Consider the following 20816-nt stretch of genomic DNA (forward strand, 5'->3'; position numbering starts at 1 on the left):
TTATCATTGCATGTTCTTGTTTGGAAACCGCCGCTTTATACTTGAGATACGATGACTAGTGATAGACTGTATACCTTGTCTATAATGCTTAGGCATTTCCAAACTCAGTATTTGCTCGCTGTATAAGACTCGAGCAATGACCTGGTGTGTCACTGCACATATGGTTGAAGACATGGTTTGTCATTGTCCAAAGGGGGCTAGCATTAGAACTTTAATGCAGAGGGTCCGCTGCTTCTTGTGCAGCCAGTTTTTGAGCTTCTGTCATTGCTTCACAATGAATTCCCACATGCAGGATCACAAATTCGTTTGGCTGCAATAAAATGCCAAATGAAATGTAGAAAGATTATGTTCTTTCCCTTGGCTAAAGAGTAGGCAGCAGGTCTCAAGATAGCTGTGATGTAATTTGACATTTTTGACTGATGAATGATGTGACACGTACGCCATGAATGAATCTAACCAAAAGATGGGAAGTGGGGGTTGGTGAAATTGCTATTTTGCTTAACTGGGGTCCAGACATTTTGGGGTTTCCCTTGGACTTGTGATGAGCAAATTATTCCTAAGTTTAGAAGGACAACATAATATCTTGTACATTACTTAGACGTTACAAAATTTACTTAGGTTTAGTGAATATCCATGCGAAAAATCCGCAAAGCGCCGAAGAGGAAAAAAATTTGAAAATTATATTTCAGATTTCTTTTCCGTCGGTAATTGACCCTTTGTGTCTATAAAGGTTTTTCCACGTGAGCATCCTTATTTTCTGGACGGAACGATTGGAATATATCTCGTTTTACTCTCTTTTGTTTTTTGTCTAATTTTTATCTAACCATACTTTGGCAAAATGTCATCCTTGATTCTCGTTTTTTATTGGCTCGAGAATAGAATTGCCGGTCGTCACGTGCTCTTTCGAGAAAGTAATTTCTGTGCAGGCTTTGTAGGCGCTCGCGGACGGGTTTAATCAACGGCTCTCTCAACTCTTTGCAATGCTATTCTAATCAACCGCTTTTGTACTCGGGATGGGTTTAATCGAACAGTACTTTTGCATCAATCTTCTGCTCTTACATGGAAGTTCTAGTATCTGCTAAATTTGACTTTACATGCTAACAAAATGAAACCGATTCAGATGTTGCGACAACCAGATGAATACCGCTAATAGCTAAGAATACGCTGTCTTCTTAGTTGGTTTTTTCGATGTGCGACTGAAACAGTCGGCATACACCTATAGCTCGTCGAGGCCATCTCCGGATCCTCTCATCTGATGCCTAGGCGCAGATTAAACTTTCGGTAGCTCCGTGTAGGAATGTAGTTGTATCATGCTTCATGCATGGGCTGCATTTTTGGTAGAGATCTGCAGGTGATGCGTTCCTGCTCGCATGATGAACTTGCTTTCCTCGCGTTCGATGTCGCCGAGAGACGTGCAGATAACAAAAGTTGCACATACAACACATTTGAAGCATGAACTGATAAGGAACTTTCCTTTACTAACTCGTTGCTGTGGCTTAAAAAGGTCGGTTCACAATGCATCCAATCTGTATAAATCGAGAGGCGATTCAAGCGCAAAAGCTCCAATTCTATATCGTTCTTTATTGGCCGATAATGGAGTCTCATTTGATTTCGAGGAACCTCGGTCCGACCCTTATCATTGTATGGATTCTATGCGCGCGTTCCAGCGCGTTTCCGGGCGATCACTTGTCTCTGAAGTCCGACCAGAGAAGCATAATGGAAGACAGATACGAGAGCTGGCTGGCGAGATACAACCGGACATACAAAAGTAGATTTGAGCAAATGCTGCGGTTCCAGATTTATCAAGCCAATGTCTTGTACGTCGACTTCATCAACGGGCTACGGTTACCGTTCGAGCTCACCGACAACAGATTCGCGGACATGACAAACGTGGAGTTCAAAGCGACCTACCTGCGTTTTCACAGGAGGATGAACCAGAGGACTGACATGGAGGCTAACGCTACCGGCGGCACCAGCATAGATGCGCCGACGAGTTTTGATTGGAGGAAGGAAGGCGCCGTAACTCCGGTCAAGGATCAAGGCCAATGTGGTATGCAAGATTTAGCTCTTCTTTTTTGTTTCCCTCATTTCATCCTTCTTTTTAAGTCGCATGTTCTGCTCCGCACGAGTAGGAAGCTGTTGGGCTTTTTCGGCCGTGGCGGCCGTTGAAGGCCTCAACAAGATCAAGACGGGGAAGCTCGTGTCTCTATCGGAGCAGGAGCTCATGGACTGCGACGTCGGGAAGCAGAACCAAGGCTGCAGTGGCGGAGCCATGGACACCGCCTTTTCCTTCATCGAAAGCAACGGGGGCATCACTTCGGAGTCCAATTATCCTTACCGAGGACAGGAAGGATCTTGCGACAAGGCCATTCTCAGGAACCACGCGGCCACAATAAGCGGATACAGTAACGTGCCCGCGGACAACGAGGCCAGCCTCGAAGCCGCGGTGGCCCGCCAGCCGATCTCTGTCGCCATCGACGCTGGCGGGCTGGACTTCCAGCTGTACTCTAGGGGGATTTTCATGGGCGCTTGCGGACACGACCTGAACCACGGGGTCGCCACGGTCGGGTACGGGGCGGAGGGCCAGAGGAAGTACTGGATCGTGAAGAACTCGTGGGGGCGCGACTGGGGCGAGGACGGCTACGTGAGGATGCTGAAGGATTCGCCAGATCGGCGAGGCGTGTGCGGGATCGCGATGGACGCGAGTTATCCCGTGAAGGGTTGAGAGTACAAAGGTGGGATCGGCGTTGGAGCTTTTACCTTCTTCTGCATAGACTCATATTCATGCGGTATTATGATTATGTCGAACTGAAATGATCGTACTGAAGAGCAGAATACGTGGCTGTCCTATTCATTGAGGCATACTTAACCGACCGACACCACTGTAATTAGCCGGCTATTTAAAGAGAAGGTTATTACAAAACGAATTCCTGTCGTGACTGTTCACTTAAAATCTCGGTTCCTCTCGGTTGGAATCGGTTGGAATCGACGGGTATCTCGTGTGAAATGAGTTTTCGCCTGTCGAATCGATTTCAAAACGCATCTTTCAAATAAACATTTTTATTTCCTCCATACACTAAAAGCACAAAACGAATCGAGTCGTAAGAATCTAATCTTACAGCAATGGCAAAGCACATGTTGTAGGCTATAGGTTTATTCATTACAAATCTAAGCGATGAACTAATTGGAAAAAGGAATCAGTTCGATAATATTTGTTCCGTTTGTTTCCGCGAAAAATAAATAATAATAAAAAAATTATTTTTTCTAAAACTAATCCTTCAAAAAAAATAATAATAATGAGCGGAGGTAAAAACGACGTCGCATCTTAAAGCCCTGCATAAACCCTTGGCTTTCTGATTAACATCAGATCGAGAGGTGGTGGCGTTCGTGGAAATCCAGCCATTTTTCTTACGACTCCGCCGTAAGAAATGGCCGGCCCCTTGCTCCGATCACTCTTCTCCGCCGCTAAGAGATCCGTCTCCTCCTCCTCCGCTTCCTCTCAGCGCCTCAACCACTACCTCTCCCCGCGCGCTACCCCCTTCCCCCGCGCCTTCTCCACCGCCGCCGCCGCCGCCGCCGCATCCGCATCCGCCGCCGCGGCGTCGGGCCCTTCGGTCGACCCGAGCCGGCTCCGGAACGTGGCGGTGATCGCCCACGTCGACCACGGCAAGACCACGCTCATGGACCGGCTGCTCCGCCAGTGCGGCGCCGACATCCCCCACGAGCGCGCCATGGACTCCATCAGCCTCGAGCGCGAGCGCGGCATCACCATCTCGTCGAAGGTCAGTTCGTGTGCCCTGGTTCTGGTGAAATTTGGCGCCTCGAAGTGTTCCCTGAGCTTCGCTAATTAGGTGGCTGTGAAGTGATTGATTGAATTGTTATGCGGCCTAATTGCGTGGTGGAGTGTTGGCGTGACCGCAGTTTGGTGTTTTGGATAAAGCAAAGGTGAAATGATATTCTGTAGGTGGAGGAAGTGGATGAGCGTGGTTTTGGTTTAATTGCGATTGTTGTGCACCCTGATTAGTGGGGTGGAGTTGATGCATTGCTGTGCAAGTTCTAAGCACCTGTTACTTTATTTTTGATTCGTTAACCTTTGCTAATCGGGTAATAAAGCTTTGTATTCTCCTGCTGAGGCCATGCTACTTATGTTTTAGATTACGTGTAAAATTAACGTTTTCAACATGTGGGTATCCGCAGGTAACGTCAATCGTATGGAAAGACAATGAGCTAAATATGGTTGACACACCCGGACATGCAGACTTTGGTGGTGAGGTACGATAATTGATACATCTGCTGGGCAGAAGTTGTTCTTGCTAGTATATATAGGTCTGTGCTAGATACATACTTATATTCCTATATTCTTGGGTCTGGTGGCTTACTTGACTAAGATAGGCCTCCTCTCATCATAAAAGAAAAATCTATTTGAATTTGTGAGTTCCTTGTTGGATTGTTCATTTAAAACATGATAACGATATTAACGAATGGAAAGGAATCGAAGTTCTGAGCAAAGGATGAAGATGGAAATGACTGCAGTGAATGCAGGCTTTGGGGAATGAGGATTTCTCTAACGGCATAACCCCCATTCTGTTGCATAAAAGGTGTCACTTATCACCCGTTACATTTATATGGGAATTCACGCTCTAGTTTATTAATTTTTCATTGAAGAATAGTGGATAGACAGAATGGTAAGAGATGGTTTCCACCTAATCTCAAAAACAAGTGTTATACAATCTATTACATCAAATGGGTCATTAGCTTTTTTATTTGTTGGCCTTGGTTTCTGGTGCACTGTGTTATTAATGTGCTTATTTGAATATCCTTGCTTGATTATAGGTTGAGCGAGTAGTCGGTATGGTTGAGGGAGCAGTTTTATTGGTGGATGCTGGTGAAGGTCCGCTTGCACAGACAAAGTTTGTTCTGGCAAAAGCATTGAAGTATGGTCTACGGCCTATCCTCCTCTTAAATAAAGTAGACAGGCCTTCTGGTATGGTTCTTCGTTATTTTAAATGATTTCACTTGTGCATTAGCTTAGTGAAACTCACATATTGTCATTTAATGATAGCAAATACTTTAGTGGCGAAGGCATATTTTTGGCTACTTACCATTCATTTTGGTTTACTTCTATTTCTGGCAAAGAGAGTCCATAATTTAGGAGGCTTTTGGTTAGAAAGCGTCTTACTTCTTTTTCTCCACTCTAACCATCAGCCAAGAGGAATTCCATCAATTAAGGGCATGTTTGTTTACACTTAATCAAAAGCAAAAAGGCAAACTTTATAATATTATTTAAGTGTCAAACTCTCGTTATTGATCTACGTGTCGACAATTATATTAAGTGAAAGTTTTGGGTGTTTTGGATCAAGCAAAAGTTCGTGAGCTACAAGATTTTGATTAAGCAAAAAGTAAAATGTAAAAGTAAAAGTAAATTCATACACGCCCTAAATTCTTATCTTTACGAATACGAATGCCTTCTCCAATTTCTATTCAAATTTAAAGTCAGGCATGAATTCCTTCTCGAACTTTTCATTCAAATGTATTCAAGTATCATATCCCCAGCAATGAGAAGGTTGATATCCGCATCTTTCATGTCCATGTACTAGTGTAAAGGTAGTTGGCAGCTATGGTAGCTCATTTGCATCGGGTGTGCCTATTGCGAAAGGTTTTCCTTTTCTTTATAGATTGTCCATCTTCTGGTCTGTCATTGCAAGCGTATAAGAGTGGCCTTTCAGTTTCATGTATATTTCCTGTCTTTGGTTGGGGGTTGAGTTACTCTTGATAATTTCTGCAGTTTCTGAGGAGAGATGTAATGAAGTAGAGAGCCTTGTATTTGATCTTTTTGCAAGTCTTGGCGCGACAGGTGGGTAGACATATGTTTTGAAGTTTATTTTCCAGTCTGTGTTTTTGTCTAAAGGGAAATCTTGTTCCGTTCATCTTTTATCTAGACGAACAGTTGGACTTTCCTGTCCTCTATGCTTCTGCGAAAGAAGGGTGGGCTTCCCCTACCTTCACAAAAGATCCTCCGGCTGTTGCCAGGGATATGTCACAGTTGCTGGATGCTATCGTGGGGCATGTTCCTCCACCAAATGCTAGTCTTGATGAGCCCTTTCAGATGATGGTTTGTATAGAATGGTTTATGGGTTGGCCTTTCTCATTAATTTCATTGTGCTTTTCTTCCATTTCTCATCCTCAATACTGGATGAGGAAGCAACATGTCATTTAAGTCGTTGTGGACACAATTTTGAAATTTCTTATCACTTTACAAATTGCTATTTTTCTCATTGACTTACGCTTTTAATCAGGTTTCCATGATGGAACGGGATTTTTACCTCGGGAGAATATTGACTGGTCGTGTATCTTCTGGAATAGTTCGTGCGGGTGATAAAGTACATGGAATTCGTAACACAGAGTCTGGGGTTCAGAAAATTGAAGAGGGAAAGGTTCGTTTACTATTCCCTGAAAGAACCTTTCAAACCTATGGTTTACAGGATTGTGTGCGGGATAGGCATGTTTTTGCCGTTGATTTTCAAAATCCTGTGACAAGCAGTACCAAGGATAATTTTTTTGCTGCCTAGCCAACAAAGGGATATTTCTACATTTCCTCTTTACTTTAGGTGGTATCTAGTTTCAGCATGGAATTTAGTTTACGATGGCTTGTGGTACCTCTTACCAGCTCATATGGAAGATGAAAGTATCCCCATTCCGATCGAAATTAGGTTGCACCCTTTATTCATGCTTTATAGTGTTGTTTTGATATCTTGATTTCACTCGCCACCAAAGGAATGAGCCAGAAGCTCCCATCTATAGCACCTAAGTTTGCTCTTCTTTATTTTCATACTTTTTAATGATTGTCTTTGAATATGTACTTTGCTCAATATCTTTACTTTGGTAGTGGACTCACCAACATACATCAATTTTGGCATTGAATATTGTGAGAATGTAGGTTCTAAAGCTCATGAAGAAGAAGGGTACAAGTATGGCTCTCATTGATACCGCCGGAGCAGGTGATATTATATCGATGGCTGGGCTAGCAAGCCCATCCATAGGCCATACAGTTGCTAACATGGAGGTCTGTGAGCCTATAATTGTCAATTTTCATTTATGTTGAGGATGTATTCTTTATCTTAGACAGCTTGGCCTTTTAGATTCTACATTTACAGGTTATCATTGTGATTGCCATGCACTTTGACAACATATATTCACCTTGAGTTATTTTATTTCTGTAGTTAGTGTTAAAGCTTGCATTGGTTGTGGTCAATCGAGATTTCTCTTAAGTTAGCAGAGATGACACCATCATTCTCTTAGTTGAGAAATTCTCAGTCGTAGCATTGTAATTGATAATATGTCACCTCTTACTATATGTAGATGCCTATTATTCTGGTTTCTCTATCCAAAACCTTTGTCTAGTTTCTGTTTTTCATAGAATTCAGTAGAAGCCATGGCGTATATTGAGCCTCATGTGTGCATCAGAAAAATTGTCTAGGATAAGACTTGATGGAGTGAAAGTGAGGAATAAAGCATGGAAGTCAATATATAAACATAAATTACAAGTCTAACTCTTGCTTCTCCTATTCTTGGGGAATTCACAATATCGTTACATGAGTGGGTTTGTGACCTATATCCAGCTACTATGCACTCATTTATCATACTCAATCTTCTGAATACATTAAAGGCGCTAATAAGGTTCTTGGATGATTCCAACAGACGATGTGGAAATTTTGTTGTTTAAAAAAATAGCGAGGAGACCATACATGATGAATGTGTTTAATACGTTGAGATTGAGAATGATGTCTAGATTTGTGTAATGAACAGCAATCAAGAAGGCATGGAACTTCTATAAATATTAAAGAGGGGAAATGCTCGAAATCTTGAGAGGAAAGTATGAAGAATCAAATGTAGGTAGACTTGCAAGACTACTCGAAAGACCATTATGAAAGTTGCTAAACTATATTTAACTCCAAGAATCTCAACTTTCTAAAATTACATTTAGAATGTCCCAATCATCCTGAGCAATATATAAGAATTTACTAGTATCCTCTTGGTGATAGAACAATTGATTCTCATCCTGTTTATGAATTGATTATTCCCACCATGTTGCTTTGGGTGGAGAAAAAACGGAAAGAAAGCTCATTTTAACAAATTCAAAATATTTAAGGCTGATGAATTTATTCTCATCTTGTTAACAAATGTTTGGTGGGAAATTTGATGGGCTGCTTCCTCTTTATAAAAACAAACTGCAAAATATCAGCAAACCATTTTTTTTATCTGCGGATTGACCTTTGCATGCATGAATTAGAAAGTAAGCTGATTGAGATAAAGCGTGTATCATCCGACAAAACTTCAGTAAACAGAATATGTGATACCAAGAGTTGAGAAAAGGATATAAAACTATCTCAGAATAGTTTAAAAGAGAAGAGAATCTGGAACTAAATAAAGATTAGTGTAGGAATTGCAACCTATCTATTAGATCAACGGAGCTGTCCGTGTTTTCTGAACTTTGTGCTAATTGGACATAAAATGAGGTAGTCAGGGATGCACCTGACAATTCTGGGAAGATTCTCAAGTAATCATGTCGAATATCCGTTGATAGTTGTTGGTAATTTTGAGATACAAGGTTCCAGTTCTTTTGCCAGTTAATTGGTGATATGCTTAATATGTGTTAACTCACCGTTTGACTGTAGTCTACTGCAATGAACATCATGCTGTGTAATCTCGAATTTTGTTGTCACCATTATTCATATGAGTCAGCCTGATGCATCACAGTATGCATTCTACACAGCATCCACAATCCTACATAGGCTTGAGCATTAAGGTTATCTAATGTGACCTTGTAGGTTTGAGTATGAACTGATCTACTTCTCCCTATCCAGGTAATGACTCCATTGCCTACTATTGAGTTGGATCCTCCAACCATTTCTATGACTTTCGGTGTGAATGACTCTCCATTGGCCGGACGTGATGGTACACATGTAAGTTTTGAAGCTTCTGTTCTTTGCTTTCACTAAATTTTGAGTGCTTGAGTATATGCTGCCATCTCGTTGTTTTTACTTTGTAATATCTTATATTACAATTTCTAACATATTGTCATTAAAGGGTCAGCTTATATTCCCCCAAATATAATGTATGATTTGTGATGTTGAAGTTTGTGATATACGGAGCTTAACATGAGCTGTGCATAATGGATTTTAATACCTGGAGGTTGTAACATTGTGTTTGGGCAGAAATAAAATTGAACAGATATGAAACAATTTGTTTGGGCTGCTTATGTGAAGTGTATTATTTAGTATTTAGCATCTAAATTCCTGTCTTTGTTGTCAAAAGAATGACTGGTTCCTTCAATCATCATCTCTTCGCTTTGTTAGTCTTTATTGCCGAGAGATCCATAAAGCAAAAGGTCCAGTAATGAAACTGTTTTCACTGTCCCAGAAAATGGCCTTAGTTCCCAGATCTAGAAAGTTAAATAACTATTTGGGTATCGAAACATATTGAATAACAAATATCCATGTATGGCTTGAATAGATCAACTCTAGTACGACAAGTTGTCTTGCAGAGATTGCCACAATGTTAAGTACTACCTGTGGTGACTAGAGAAGTTGAGCTGCTTTTTAAAAAAAGATGCTTTATATCTTGTTCTTTGTGTGAACTGTCATACATGTTTCTTTGTTATGTGGAAGGTGAGGCTGTAGATGCTTCTTTTCCCCTTTGAGGACTTTGTCGTCTCATTTTCTTGTATATAGTTATATTATGGTGATGGCCTCTTCAGGACTCTCTAAGTTATGGGCCAGATGTTGAGTATCCAGATTTTACACCCTTCTCTCTTGCATTTTTGAACGTTAACTAGATGATTCTGCTTTTTCTTAGTTGACCGGTGGAAGAATTGGGGACCGGCTTATGGCTGAAGCAGAGACAAATCTTGCAATAAATGTGCTTCCGGGGTTATCAGATTCGTTTGAAGTTCAAGGAAGAGGAGAACTTCAATTAGGTTTGTTCCCAATTATTTTTTAATGATTTCTTTTCAACCTTCTAGCTTTGGCATATTATTTTCAGATCACCTTAAGAAATGTTTGGACATATGCAACTGTGGATTATGATTCTTGGGCAAAACTAATTTGAAAGATCCAGTTAATCTTTCTTTTTTCTGTTTAGAGCAGGTATCTTGATAGAGAATATGAGGCGAGAAGGATTTGAATTATCTGTGTCACCACCAAAAGTCATGTGAGTCCCTTGTATACTTTAGCTTTGATATTGAGTTGTAGAGCACTCTAAAAGCTTTTTCTTTTTTTTTTTCCTGCTTTAACAGCGGGCCCTTTACCCTAGTGCAAAAAGAATTATTATCCTTCGTGAATGTAAATGTGATGGCATACTGCATTAAAACATGGACTGCTATGTGACATCCTAATCCTTCTTAGTGACTGTAAATGTGATGGCATACTACATTAAAACATGGATTTTATACTGCAACAAGAGTATTCTGTCATATAACTACCAAGAATATTTCAACACTACAATTGCATATGGAAGATTTTTTGTTGTATTATTTTCTTTGTGGTTCGATTACTTACTTAAGAGTCTTTTTTATTTTCTTTCTCTTCGTTCACTTCATACACATTTGGACTGGAAATATTTGTCTTGTAGCTTTAATTTTTTATATTACATCTTATGTTTCTTCCAAAAAATTAAAAAGAATTGATTGGCATTAGCAAATGTCTGTTCTCAACAGGTACAAGACTGAGAATGGCCAGAAACTAGAGCCTGTTGAAGAAGTGACCATTGAGGTAAGTATATGGAACGTGTTTTTAGGTTGTTTTCATTGGAGTTCTCAGATTATTTGCGTCTTTTTTTTAGGTTAATGAAGAGCATGTTGGATTAGTTATGGAAGCCTTGACTCATAGGCGAGCCGAGATCGTTGATATGGGTCCTGTCCCAGGAGATGTTGGCCGAACTAGATTGTCTTTGACTTGTCCATCAAGGTTAGTTCGTCTATTATCAAGTTTTTTCTAAGAGTTCCAACTGTGATAGTGCTGTTTTGTTTGCAAATAATTGCTCATGCAGGATTTCTAGTTAGGAAGATAAAATCTTTTTTCCTTTGATGATAACATGTTACTTTTATGCCCCTCCAATATATGTTTTTGATGAGAAAATGGACAAATATATTATTATGGGATCTAAGATGGTGCCAACGGGTGTGCTAATTTCATGACAAAAATTGTAGTGTCGGTCAATACATTTATGTTTACTCTGCATCAAAACTGTGGAATGTAAAACATCCACCTCTAACATGTAGTGCAGAAGTTGAATTTATCAAAAGAAAATATTTTTATAAATGTAATATATAGGAAATAAAAGAGAGGTGATTGCGACTTTGACATGGAATATAGCCATTGGATCGAGCATTCACAAATTGAATTTTCTTGATTTCCACTCCAACCTTTTTGGCGTTGGATGCATTTACACTGTTTACTATGGCCAAAGCTCTGAGCCTAATTTACTCTTGCTGAAGTCTTAGATCTGCTTAAATGTGAATTTCACAAGAAGGCCCCTTAGATTTTTTGCTTTTTCTGTACATTTGCATTATTTTTTGATTTATGTTTAGATTATTAGGGGTATATTTGACTGGACGATCTTCTGCAAATGAATTGCTCCCTGCAATATTACATTTCTTCGATCGTTGCTTTGGTGTGTACCATTCTTCAAGCATTGTTAAAGTATAAATTACAAGCGTCATATTTGACATGCACTTTGGTAAATCTTACATTGTTATTCAGGGGCCTGGTTGGGTACAGGAGTGTCTTCAGCAGTGATACGAGAGGAACTGGATTCATGCATCGTGCTTTCCTGAGTATGTTTGTAGTGCTAGAAGCTATATATTACTGTGGGATTCTTGTTTTACTTTTCCTTTCCTCAATTGCCATGCTAAATAAATGTACCACGGTCGCTCTTATGAGTTACTGGTGGCGATTATCCCAACAACTATGTTGAGGTGAATTAGGTTCCATAGACAATAAATCTACCGAATTAACATCTGATAGGTTTTTGACACCTAAGTTGAAGTTAAATTCATTCGTGCTTCTACATGTAGCCAGTGGATGCATTAGTATCTCCTACTAATAAAAGAGCTGTATATATGCATCAGAAAGATAAAGAAGACATTGCACCCTGGACTTTCTTTAGTCATGGATCTGTTTTTCCACTATTTCATTTCCCATTTTCGCAGTGGCTTGTAGACCGGCTTCATCGGGTGTGGCAATGAACCTCTTCTAATTTTTTTATCATGTTTCTGGCTAAAAATTGTTTTACAATGGGGCATTAAAGTCAAATGCGATTTTGCAGCAATGAGCACATTTTTTATTATGGTTGTACCAGTTTCTGACTTGCATCTGCATTTTCAGATTTGGTTAGATGGGATTTTATTTTCTGCTGGTTGTTGCTCTCTCTTGCTTATATCTGTTTTTATCCGAAAAACTGCAGCCTATGCAAAGCACCGAGGCCCTCTAGGGAATGTGAGGAAAGGAGTGTTGGTAAGTCTTTGTGCCATGATTTTGATTTCATGAGGAAACTTCTTTTGTACTAACACTTTGTTTTATAGGAAATCTCTTGGTTTAAATTGCTATTGACCAAAATTAAGAGTTATCATTCACCCTCAATCCCATTAATTAAACCCTAAGGTCTACTCTACTTGTAATATTATTTCTGGTGCGTTGATAGAGGTGGACACTTCAAATATAGGACTAGACAATGTGATTTGCATATTTTATCATGCTTTTGACAGGACTAGACACCACCCAATAAGCACTTCACTGATAATGTCTATTAGTGAGAGCCTTCTTTCCCTCATGCAAATCACTTAGAGTGAGTATCCACCCTAAGAACCTCATGACCACGAGCAGAGTCCACTTTATAAGAGGGGGTCGTTACTTTGTGCATGGCTTCCAAATAAATGGATCTGACTGAAGATAATGCTTTCTTCTTTCGGATCCATATCTAAATATGTTACCGCATTCACTCTTTTATTTTTGTTCAGAGTAAATTGATTAAGGATTTGGTTTATTGGTAGATCTATCAAAAGTATTATTCTTTGTTTCCTGGAGCATATTTAACATTATGCATCTGATGAATTCTTGTCACATAGGCCAAAATACAGATTCACATTTTCTCTGGTACTGTCAGTGTCCTTGACTAAAGCATGCATGCTTCTGTTGGACAGGTATCCATGGGCTTTGGTACGATTACGGCTCATGCATTAATGAGTTTAGAGGCTCGTGGAACTCTCTTTGTGAGCCCGGGAATGGAGGTTGTCACTCACAGCCGATTATACATGTTAATGCATTTTCTCTTGTGGAACATAAGTCTTGTTTGACTTCCATTTTTAGGAGCATATAATGTATCTGCATTTTGTCTCTCATCATTCCACTCTAGTTCTGATCCTATAAATGACATGTCCTTTTACTTTTCTTGTATGTTTTCATTTGTCAAATTACAGAGGTCTTTGATGGTTAGTGAGCATCGTTAACTCAGGAGAAGAACTAGTATATACTTCATAAATAGTTGGCTTGTCAATTGTAAGACTGACTTGGATTGCATGGAAGAAAATATGTAAGATGAAAACTAGACAGATAAGAAAGGATGTGAATAGGTATTTTAATAATAAATGAGTTATACAGATTGCCAAGTCTCTTGTAGGCTTTTATTTTCCTCTACTAAGATCTATCCTACGTAAATTTTGCTGATTTACTTGTTGATTGGTATGCAGGCATATGATGGGATGATCATTGGTGAACACTCACGGGATTCTGACCTTGATGTAAGATTTTTGCTTTTGGAATAAGTACAACATGCTGCTTCTAGTTTGGCTTATCTCGTAATGCTTTCCTTATTGTAGGTGAATCCAGTAAGGACTAAGGAACTGAGCAATATGCGGGCCGCTTGCAAGGATGAAAACGTCAAGTTGTCTCCTCCTCGCCTGGTATTTCTTCAGTAAAAAGAATTGACTATCGTCTAATGCAATGAATGAAGTTGCAGTGTGATTTAGCAGTAGAACGTGTTTTTTTTTTCTATACTGGCGAAAGGCTTGAAGGCATTGTCAACTTGTCTCTGCCTGTAATTTCCTTCAGTCCTGCTAGTTGTGCACTGAAATTGCTAGTATTATGTGGTCAAGCATGTTAGATTTAGCTATCCTGAAGGCATTGGCAGATCATCTTTGGCAGTAATTTCCTTCACTCCTGCTAGTTGCGTGCTGAAACTGCCAGATCCATTTGGTCAACCATGTTAAATTTGCCCATCGTGGATTATCCTTGGATAGTGGAACCAAGAATGGTTTTGATCTGGCAATTTCTCTACTGTGATTTATAATAATTGAGTTTTCTTTTGAACAGATGACTCTCGAAGAGGCCATAGGTTATGTTGCTTCAGACGAGCTTATTGAAGTAAGTTCATACGTCATTCCAATATTATCTTCTGTCCTCGATATGCCAAATATGAGTTTACATTCTTTCTTGTGCCATCTTCCTCATGTTGTAATAGCAGTATATATGTACTCTAGTTGTTGCGTGTGTAGCAGTTTTGTTGTTTGTCACCATCATTTTACTTGGTGAGTCGCTCAAGATGACTTTGTATATTCTGTGCAGGTTACACCAAAGGTAATAAGATTAAGGAAGAAATACTTGGATGTTAACAAGCGGAAGAGCATGAGCAAGAGACCAAAAGAGTGAAGCGGCGCTGCTATATACAATTTTGTAACTCTTGAATCATTTGTTCGACAATGTACAACTATTTATTTGTCCACCCCCAATAAGGGTCATGTATTACAAATCTCTATCTTTCCCACAGAAATACCCATAGTAGTATTCTTTTTTCTCTGAGAGAGTATTTTTGTAATCAAATTATGTAACCTGTGTAAGTAGTGTCTACTAACACATGAACTTCTTACTGGCAATTGGAGGAGTTATGTGAAGCAGCCTTCGCACGGTTTCTTTTACAGAAATTGGTCTTTTTGCAGCGGATATCATAATCTTCATTGTGTTTAATGTCTGCGGTTGCATCAAAAAAACTTCTGGAAGCAGCGGCAAGTGGATGATTCAAAATTCGATGATCATATTCATGGATGGCACTTTGAAGATAGCGTCTTTTTGATAAGTAAAAGAAGTGAAAATGGGCCATTGGCATTGGCTACCTCCCCTCGATTTCTTTGAATATAAATAGTAGTAAGGACTCAAATCGAACGGCGAATGTGGAACTCATATGAGATGATATGCAAGTACACCTGAAAGAACTCGGCAATCACTAGGGCGTATAAACGTCCATAGAGGTACACATCCTTAAATGAGAAGTGCCAAAAAGAATTCTCAGATTAATATTCTCATAAATATTACAGGTTTTGTATGGATCAAAGATGGTGTTGTCGGTCACATACTATTTTTGAAAAGGCAAAACTACTCAATGACCTGCGTTAGAATTTATACACTTTAGCAACAGAAGGAACTTGGCTTCAATATGCATGTAAGATATCTACATGTAAAGTAAATTATGGTATCAACAATGTTTTGAGTATCATCATATGATCTTCAGCATTCAGAATCAGCCTTCTGATCAGCCTTCGTCCTGCCCTTGACTGGATGTTTAGTTTCAGGGGAAACATCGGCAGTGAGCCTTCCCATCTGCTTCTGGAGATCAACCACCGAGTCATTCGCGCCCTTTCCCTTAGGACTCTTCTTTACGCTGACGAGCTTGAGCTCTAACTTGTATAATGCACAACAGTCAGACGAGTTGACCTCATACTCAAACAAGTGCCATTCAAAAGACCCTGGAGGTTGGGGGTCCATGTAATAGGACCTCTTGTGTCCCCCAAGTTCTTTCATCAACTGCTTCCTTGATTCGTGCCAACCACGTCCGCTATAATCTGACAATGACCTCTGCTTTCTGTTTCCGCTTTCAAATGCCCTCCTCGGCTTATCAAAGAAGAGCCATTCCCGGATGTTTTCTCCCTCCAGAAGAGAGAGGTCGAATAGCTCTGCGAGGTTGGAAGCGGCTCAGATTGGGAGTAATCAGCTCACCAGTTATTTGCGTGATTAAACAACCCAGAACAGAGAGAAAGAGAGAGAGAATATGACTTACTAGAGGCATTCCATGGCGATTTTTCAATGGCAGCCCCATGACATTCGGGAATTCCCACATTTTTTCCCTGCATCTTTGCAATAAGAGAGGAAAGTAGCCTATCATCCTTCAAACCAATTCCTCCGGGGCGCAGTACAGGATTCATACCAGGGCTGGCTTCACTAAGAGCCAGATCAGCATGCATTGTACTGCAGTAGTCCAGACACCACTCAGAACCTTGAGCAGGTCTCTGACAATCCCAAAGAGCACATTTTGGGCCCAAAAAAGCAGATGGTGGAGGATTGACGAGAGGCAAAATGTTAGCACCAAAATCATGCCCTATTTGTTTCGCATCATTTGCCTCCCCATAATGCCCATGGTCATTATCTTGATGGAAATCAAAATGGAGATAATCCAACTGAGCAGACAAATCTGAGTCGTTAACAACTGTATTATGCATGCCTAAATCGATCCCACATTGATAGAATTCTTGAGAACCAAGTCCTTGCAGCTCAAAGTTCACAAAATCAGTCTGAAAAAGGACCAAAAAAAAAAAAGCACAGTTGTAACGACAAAACTCAAGATAAACTAGTACAGTTTAAGCTGTGTGCATACTGCACAGTGGCAGCTTAAAAATCACATAAACCACAATAAGAGAATCACTTAGAAGAAAAAGTATGAAAGCATTCAAGATTTAAAACGCATAAATCTCAAAGCCAGAACTCCACTTAGCAAGCATAACTCAGATATTTCAAGCTTCCAACGACTAGCACTTTTCAAGACTTAGTTTGTGCATTTGCATATAATTGCGTGTGCCCATGTGGGCAAACTGTGCAACTCCAAATTTAGACCTGTTCTCAGGAATAGGGGTTGGGAAACCCCCAAGTTGCTAATCATACCAAGCAGCTATTAGACTTTCACCGAAACTGGTAACCAGGAAGAACATTGTTAGCACAACAATGATCTTTACAATGTTAGTAGCAGATCAATAAATATACTTGGAAGAAGTATTAATCCTCTTTTTGCAACCTAAAGAACATGCAGTCCGAAGCAGAAGTCTCGAGTTATCTACACCTGCAATTCAAATTAATTGGCATTTGGATTTTATCTTTGGAATACCAAGGCAACAATTTTCAGTTATTTCTTTCCCATATCCATTGCCATAAGAAAAGGCCATCTTGTATAATTATGAACTGATTAGGAAAGGATGCAGTACCGAGCTAACTACCGGACACATAACAAACTTCGAGAGAGAGAGAGAGACCTCCTGAGCTGCTGTGAAAGTGGCTGTTTGAAAGCTGTCAGTGTCAGGTTCAGGCTTCAAACCTGCCCATTCAACCAATGTGCTGGTCGCATCATCTTGCTCGTCACAAAGCTGCAGCATGCGCTGTATGTCCTCTGAGAATGATCCAAGGCTATCAACCTACACAAGAAAATTCAGAGGAAAAGAAGTTTATATGCAGCCATTTAATGTAGGCGCTATTACAACCACAGGAAAATAAGACCTCAATATGATTTATTTTAACAAGAGTGCAGTGTAAATGATATCACCATTGCCCCACTTCACTATATAGGAAATCGCTTGAGAAGAGAGAGGGCAATGCCCATAATGATGAATAATAAAATTAAAAACAAAACATTATAGTATCAAATGAACCGATTCAATAAGCATCAAAACATGTAAATGACACAATAACTACGAACAGGTATAGGAGATGCTGGGGAAGATGCATTAATCTCAGCCTTCAAATCACCGAACGACTGAAGCACTTGCTCCACCAAGACATTAGCATCACCGGTCCGACCCCCTTTCCAAGCCAACTGAAAATTTGTGATAATTTCTTGAATGTCGTCAATCAGTTTCCTTCCCTTTTCTGACAACTGCTGCTGAGTTGCAGCCTCACATTTAATCTTAGTCTCACTGTCCATCTCCTGAAATCACAAAAGTTAACCATAACAATCACAAATACTAATATGACCATTGAAAAACATGAAAGATGTCAGACATAAAAAGTAAAAGGACTGATCACCTTCTGTTCGCCTGTATTTTTTTTTTTTTTTTGGTCTGTCCTATTCTATGTTCTACTCTACACTATCACTCTCTCACTTTTGCAATTTCCGGGACTTGAACACCAGACCTCTTGCAAGTGTGCCCCCACCCCTGTCCCCCTTTGCCACTGGGCCGAGCACCCAGCGAACATGTTCGCCTGTATATGAAGAGCCTATAAAATGGATGGAATGCGATGTGATAGAACTTATGAAAATTCCATGTCTTGTTCTCTCTCACATCATAATGAAACTTCTTTTCGAGAAATACAAGTTCATAAACACCAGAGCAACAGAAAACTTAAACACCCTGAAGGTTCCAACACGCACATACACAATCAGAGCTGGGTAAGCTTATGTCAAACAACTTCATTCAGAATATTGATGCACTTCTGAGTGATAACTCATACTGCCAACAAGCGACGCCGGCTCAAATTGTTGACCTTGGCTGGAAGCCCAGAACACTATGTCCTTAAGTTCGATCGCGTTAATCATAACAAAAAACGAGAATTCCAGAAAAGGGGGGGGGGGGGGGTGGGGGGGAACTTGAACAGCAGTCAACAGATGGGACTTCCAATCTCAACCATCGAAATCAAAGTACAAGTTAATCTGATGAGACGGCTCGAAGGGAAAATCCAAATTCAGTACGTGCATTCTATCTTACTTCGGGCAAGAGGGGGGAAAAAACAAAACTTTGAGCAAGCAAAGCCATGCACAGAAATCCTAGTCCAAATCGACAACTTCCCCGACAAGAAACCAGAGGTATCAAACACCCAAAAGCTTCTTTGACGTTCAAATTGCGGAAACCAAAAAAGGGTACGCACGAAAAACCGAAACCACGGCTTGAATCGCCCATCAGAATCGATCCGAAGCTCCAAAATCCAAGAAACAATCGAACGCCCGAATTCAGGGGGACAAAAAGAGGTGCTCGGAAACAACAACAACAACACAGACGAATAGAGAAGAGGGATCATCACCTCTTGTGAGAAGAGACGACGCGTAGCGCGAGAATTGCGTCCCTCTTCGGGGACACGGAAACGGTCGTCTCTGCCGTATGGAGGAGGGAGGAGGAGTTTATGACGACAGTCTGAGTCGTCGGCTCTTCATGGGTGCTGCGAGATTGCTAATCTCGTCGGCGCTTATTTTGCCTTTTCTCTATAAAACACGCCTTCGATAACAAAAGTAGAAAATAATTAATGGTTAGGCTTCGTTTGGCGGAAAATATTCTCTTTTTTGAAAAATATTTTCCTGGAAGTCATTTTTCTGGAAAATATTTTTCCGGAACATAATTTTCCGGTGTTCGGCGATCAATATAAAAAAATTTCGAAAAATATTTTTCGTCGGCGGCCGGCGGCGGACGGCGACCGGCCGGGCTGCGGGCGGGCGGGCGGGCGGGCGGCGGGCGGACGGGCGGGCGGCCGGCGGGCGGCCGGGCGGCGGCCGGCGGGCGGCCGGGCGGGCGGCGGCCAACGGCAGTGACCGGCAATCAACTTCCTCTCCCGCGGAAAACATTTTCTCTCCCATGGGCAATTTTGCCTTCAATTTGGGGGAAAATGATTTCCTCTTTGTGAAAAGAGGAAATCATTTTCCTCAAAACAATGAAGGATTTGAGGGTGGGGAAGGAAAATATTTTCCCACGGAAAACATTTTCCGCCCCCGAACACCGGAAAACGCGAAAAATATTTTTCGGAAAAATATTTTTCCGCAAACGAACACAGTAAGTGCATTAAAAATCCCAAATTTTATCACGAAAGTGCAATCGAAATTTAAAATTGACAAAATATGTAATCAAGTTATAAGATTTGTCAAATTGGTACAATCGAATCATTTCGTCAACTCCGTCTAACTTGGTTAACAGAAAATACTCATGTGACTTTTTTTTTAGATATTTTATCTCTCCTACGTGGCGATAACGTGGCTAGAATATGAAACACAAGGCTAAAATGATATCGCTTTGGTCCAAATATGATTATTAATAAAATTTCATTTTAAAAAAAAGGTAATTTAAAAAAAAGTGAGAATCAAGTGACTAAGACTTGGAACCCTTGTCGCCGCTGCCCTGGTATCACCCAGAAGGGCTGGCCCGGCCAATAGCTGGCGACCGCCGCTGACCACAAGCCCTCCCCCAAATTTAGTCATTGGCCATCCCTTAGGTATGGCTGAGGGCCACCAATGGCAACGGTCAGTCTCTAGTGGGGGCCCTCTTCTACTGTTAGTGGGGGTCATTGGCCATCGGCCAAGGCTCGATGACCCTCGCCGACCATCTCCTAGGTCTGGTCAATGGCCACCAATGGCAGCGGTCAACCGATAGTGGGGGCCCTCTTCTGCTGTTAGTGGGGGTCGTCAACCACTGGCCGAGGCTTGGCAACCCTCACCGGTCATCTCGTAGGTCTGGCTGAGGGCCACCAATGGCTGCGGTTAGCCGATAGTGGGGGCCCTCTTCTGCATTTGGTGGGGGTCGTTGGCCACTAGCCGGGCCAGGCAATCCTCGCTTGCCATCTCTCACCCTTGCTGGCCCTTCTCAGTGATGGTGGGGTGGCAGCGACAAGAGCTAAAAACTCTGGTCGGCTGATTCTCACTTTTTTTTAAATTACCTTTTTTTTTAATAAAGTGTGTATTAAAAATTAGAAATGGACCAAAAACAACGTTGATTTAGTCATGACGTCGCCACGTAGGATAGAGAAAAT

At 40.8% G+C, this 20816-nt stretch overlaps 3 protein-coding genes across 4 annotated transcripts; 2 read left to right on the forward strand and 1 right to left on the reverse strand.

Annotated features, from left to right (window-relative positions):
- Window positions 1–1494: 1494 nt before the first annotated feature.
- Window positions 1495–2852, forward strand: LOC115682776 (zingipain-2-like). Its single transcript, XM_030607108.2, has 2 exons — window positions 1495–2050; window positions 2133–2852. Exons 1-2 carry the CDS (start codon window positions 1516–1518, stop codon window positions 2723–2725), a joined length of 1128 nt encoding a protein of 375 aa, XP_030462968.1. The 5' UTR covers window positions 1495–1515; the 3' UTR covers window positions 2726–2852.
- A 474-nt stretch (window positions 2853–3326) lies between these two features.
- Window positions 3327–14944, forward strand: LOC115682774 (uncharacterized). Its single transcript, XM_030607107.2, has 19 exons — window positions 3327–3782; window positions 4198–4272; window positions 4834–4984; window positions 5786–5854; window positions 5940–6112; window positions 6297–6434; window positions 6938–7063; window positions 8865–8963; window positions 9856–9976; window positions 10146–10209; window positions 10715–10769; window positions 10840–10964; window positions 11760–11833; window positions 12463–12512; window positions 13199–13285; window positions 13745–13795; window positions 13874–13957; window positions 14367–14417; window positions 14619–14944. The coding sequence occupies exons 1-19, from the start codon at window positions 3429–3431 to the stop codon at window positions 14700–14702; spliced, it is 2031 nt and encodes a 676-aa protein (XP_030462967.1). The 5' UTR covers window positions 3327–3428; the 3' UTR covers window positions 14703–14944.
- Window positions 14945–15308: 364 nt separating this feature from the next.
- On the reverse strand, window positions 15309–19258 carry LOC115682780 (transcription factor VOZ1-like). 2 transcript variants are annotated; one of them, XM_056302270.1, is made up of 6 exons: window positions 19107–19258; window positions 18114–18290; window positions 17788–18015; window positions 17348–17506; window positions 16105–16615; window positions 15309–16000 (listed from the first exon to the last, which is right to left on the reverse strand). In XM_056302270.1, the coding sequence occupies exons 3-6, from the start codon at window positions 18010–18012 to the stop codon at window positions 15555–15557; spliced, it is 1341 nt and encodes a 446-aa protein (XP_056158245.1). In that variant the 5' UTR covers window positions 18013–18015; window positions 18114–18290; window positions 19107–19258; the 3' UTR covers window positions 15309–15554. The 2 variants fall into 2 exon arrangements, with proteins under 2 accessions (XP_056158245.1, XP_030462975.1); XM_030607115.2 differs by lacking the exon at window positions 18114–18290.
- Window positions 19259–20816: the final 1558 nt, after the last annotated feature.

Source organism: Syzygium oleosum, unplaced genomic scaffold, assembly GCF_021117445.2.
Source record: "Syzygium oleosum isolate NSW1041296 unplaced genomic scaffold, Sole_v2.1 Sole_v2.23, whole genome shotgun sequence".
NCBI classification, from domain to species: domain Eukaryota; kingdom Viridiplantae; phylum Streptophyta; class Magnoliopsida; order Myrtales; family Myrtaceae; genus Syzygium; species Syzygium oleosum.